We start from the raw sequence: 3,228 nt of genomic DNA, 5'->3' as shown, positions 1-3,228 counted from the left end.
AGGCACCCTCGTGACCCACACAACCAAGTCATGCATTTCAATGCCTACCTTTGCTGCTGCTGGCGGCACATCTTGAGCGGGCGGCACGGATAAGGTCTTGGTGGACTTTCGACTCTGCACTGTAGCTGGTTTCTTGTCCTCACTGTCCATAGCTGTGTCGTGTTTCACGAGCGGAGAGCCAAGTGGGGTGATACGACATCCAGCTGTGTGTGTGTGTGTGTGTGTGTGTGTGTGTGTGTGTGTGTGTGTGTGTGCGTGTGTGTGTGTGTGTGTGTGGCGTGTGTGTGTGTGTGTGTGTGTGCAGAAAGGGAGCAACAACAGCAATGGCAGACCATCAAACAGAGTCAACATTTACTTCTATAAAAAGCTCAAGACACTGCACAACAGCAGCAGCAGCAGCAGCAGTGGCGGCAGTCCAAGTGCTTTGCGATGGCAGAGTTCCCCATAACAGGACCAACCAGTTGGATCTCACAGTAAGTTAGTCTGCTTTTCCGCTCGCCCAGGCAGGAGGCCTATCATGGTGACAGCATATGAAATTCTGCCATCAAGGATTTAGACAGAGAAGAGTGTAGAGAGTAGTAAACTGTTGACTAGCATGATCTATGGATAGACTGCATAGGTGTGACTTCACTACTGCAGGAATCAAAATGCAGGCGCTCCCAAATGTACGTTGAACTGCAGCTACCACAAAGCTAGCAAAGCCATGTGAACTGTCTCTCCCCCCCCCCCCCCCCCCCCCCCCTGAGCGTGCGCACACCACACCATACACACAGGCATGCCCGTGCGCCCGCATGCACACCATCTTACATGGTACAAAGACATTGGACATTCCGGCGGCTGGCAGTTTGAGTGCATCAGACACCAGCACTGCAAACTTGTCCTTGTGTGCTGTACTTAGTACAAGCTGCAAAGAACAACACAAGGAAAAGAATGCATGCAAACACACACACACGCAACAGAAGATGACACAGAACTATGCTCATGTAAACACGTTTGCACACTTCTACACCGTAGTAGCTGGAGCTTTCCTTTCACAAACGCACATGCAAGAAACATCCACATGTGCATAGGCACACATCCACCCAACCACGCACACACGCACACACACACACACACACACACACACACACACACACACACACACACGCACACACACACACACACACATACACGTACACACACACACACATACACACACATGCATACATACAAAATACGAAAAAAACACATGAGCACGCACCTCCACACACTGCTTGATCCAGAAGTGGCTGCCCATCGCCGACCAGTCCTGCACACATACAAAAGAACAAACACACACATTATGAGTATGAAACCACATATGGACATACAAGCAAGTCCGTGCTCCTCTGCGGCAAATCAGAGGTGGAATTTCCGCCTCCTACCAACTGTACACATGCAGACACAGCGCACACGGGCGCGCGCACGCATACATACATACACACACACACACACACACACACACACACACACACACACACACACACACGCGACATGCATGCACGTACGCACACAGGAAACATTCTGGCACAGGCTCACAATCATGGCCGTGCATATCTTTTACCTGAGTACACAATATGTAGAATAGACGTTCATACAGTCGACTAGGAATGGTCTGGTTGAACAGCTGTACACACAAGATAACAACAGCAAACAAGCAAACACATAAACACACAAACACACAAACAAACAAAACACCAAGCACCCACATATTTACATTTCGGATTTTGTATTTTGTATTCAGGGATCCCCATAGGCCTTAGCCTAAATCAAGGGAGACTCCGTACAAACATGTACAGTCAATTTCGCGAATAACGACTGCGGATACAGTCAGACTTGATTATCCGGTCCTCTTTTATCCGCATCCCTCGCGATCCGGAAGAAAATCGCTGGTTACCAAATTACAGCATAACAGTTTTAAAGCCATGCACACATACAGTAGGTGTGTCCGATTATCCGGTTACCTCGCCTATCCGGATATTTTTGTGGAAAACGGATGTGTGCGGTTAAGCGAGGTCTGACTGTATAACGACAATTCGCGAATAACGACAGAATTTCCATGCCCAGAGCAAAGTCCCATAGAACTGTCATACATATAATGAGACTTCAGGTATAGGACACTTCGCGAATAAGGACACTTTTCTGATGCCCCGCCAAGTGTCGTTATATGCACAGTTGACTGTACGCACATACCCAGACAAACACACATGAATACAGTTACACACTATCATTCTGTAGCTGAAGACACACCTCAAAAAAGCGAGATCGAATCTGTGGCTGTGTGGAGCGCAGACCAGCCAGGAAAGCTGGCTCTAACTTGCTGGCTAGCTCTGAACCTGAGCTGGAGGTCTCAGATCTGCACAACAACAACAGCAGAATCAAGATGAAGAAGGCATGCAAGTAGATTGTCAAACGGAGGAGAGAGGTTCCCACAGACAGACATGCATGTTCTCTCTCTCTCTCTCTCTCTCTCTCTCTCTCTCTCTCTCTCTCTCTCTCTCTCTCTCTCTCTCTCTCTCTCTCTCTCTCTCTCTCTCTCTCTCTCTCTCTCTCACACACACACGTGCACAAACACACACACACACACACACACACACACACACACACACACACACACACACACACACATCAGCGGAGGAGGAGGTGGTCACAGCTTACCTGTACACCAAAGCGACCAGATCAAGAAACTGGCTGACAAACTCCGTGTCGGCCGAGAAGCGTTTCTCCTGACACGCCATGAGCCTTGACAATAGCAAACCCTTTTCACGGGCCGTCGGAGACTGACCACTTGACTAGGCATATAGAACAAAAAGCACACAGTACAACGTATGACAATGCTACAGTCGCGCTCGGTGAAATCCAACCCAGAGTGCACATTTGTACATACAGTTGGACTCGGTGAAATCCAACCCAGAGTGCACATTTGTATATACAGTTGGACTCGGTGAAATCCAACCCAGAGTGCACATTTGTCTGTACAGTTGGACTCGATGAAATCCAACCCAGAGTGCACAGTTTTGCATGGCCCTTGACGCCTCCTTGACGCCTCCAAATCATTTAAAGAGACCGATTTGGAGGAGTGAAGTTTCATAAAATGTGTAAGTGGCTGCGTTGGAGTTTAACAAGAAAAAGATCATAAATGAAGCCGGGACAATTGTTCGAAAGGGCTAACACATTCAATGCACGCCAATGGGTTCATGTCTGTGTACC

The 3,228-nt window shown here is 48.3% G+C and overlaps 1 protein-coding gene across 1 annotated transcript in view; it reads right to left on the bottom strand.

The window, feature by feature from the left end:
* Nucleotides 1–3,228, bottom strand: part of LOC135820061 (transformation/transcription domain-associated protein-like) — an 80,841-nt gene that overhangs the window by 1,869 nt on the left and 75,744 nt on the right. The window contains exons 65-71 of the mRNA XM_065333365.1: nucleotide 3,228; nucleotides 2,677–2,810; nucleotides 2,269–2,374; nucleotides 1,583–1,645; nucleotides 1,241–1,288; nucleotides 808–904; nucleotides 7–203 (exon numbers count right to left, since the gene is read on the bottom strand). The exon at nucleotide 3,228 is cut by the window's right edge and continues 56 nt beyond it. Coding sequence (XP_065189437.1) covers nucleotides 7–203; nucleotides 808–904; nucleotides 1,241–1,288; nucleotides 1,583–1,645; nucleotides 2,269–2,374; nucleotides 2,677–2,810; nucleotide 3,228 — 646 coding nt within the window. The remainder of the gene's footprint in view (nucleotides 1–6; nucleotides 204–807; nucleotides 905–1,240; nucleotides 1,289–1,582; nucleotides 1,646–2,268; nucleotides 2,375–2,676; nucleotides 2,811–3,227) is intronic.

This window comes from Sycon ciliatum, chromosome 6, assembly GCF_964019385.1.
Source record: "Sycon ciliatum chromosome 6, ocSycCili1.1, whole genome shotgun sequence".
In the NCBI taxonomy this organism is placed as follows: domain Eukaryota; kingdom Metazoa; phylum Porifera; class Calcarea; order Leucosolenida; family Sycettidae; genus Sycon; species Sycon ciliatum.
The sequence above is the reverse complement of the archived record's forward strand: the minus strand, read 5'-3'. Positions and strand labels throughout refer to the sequence as shown.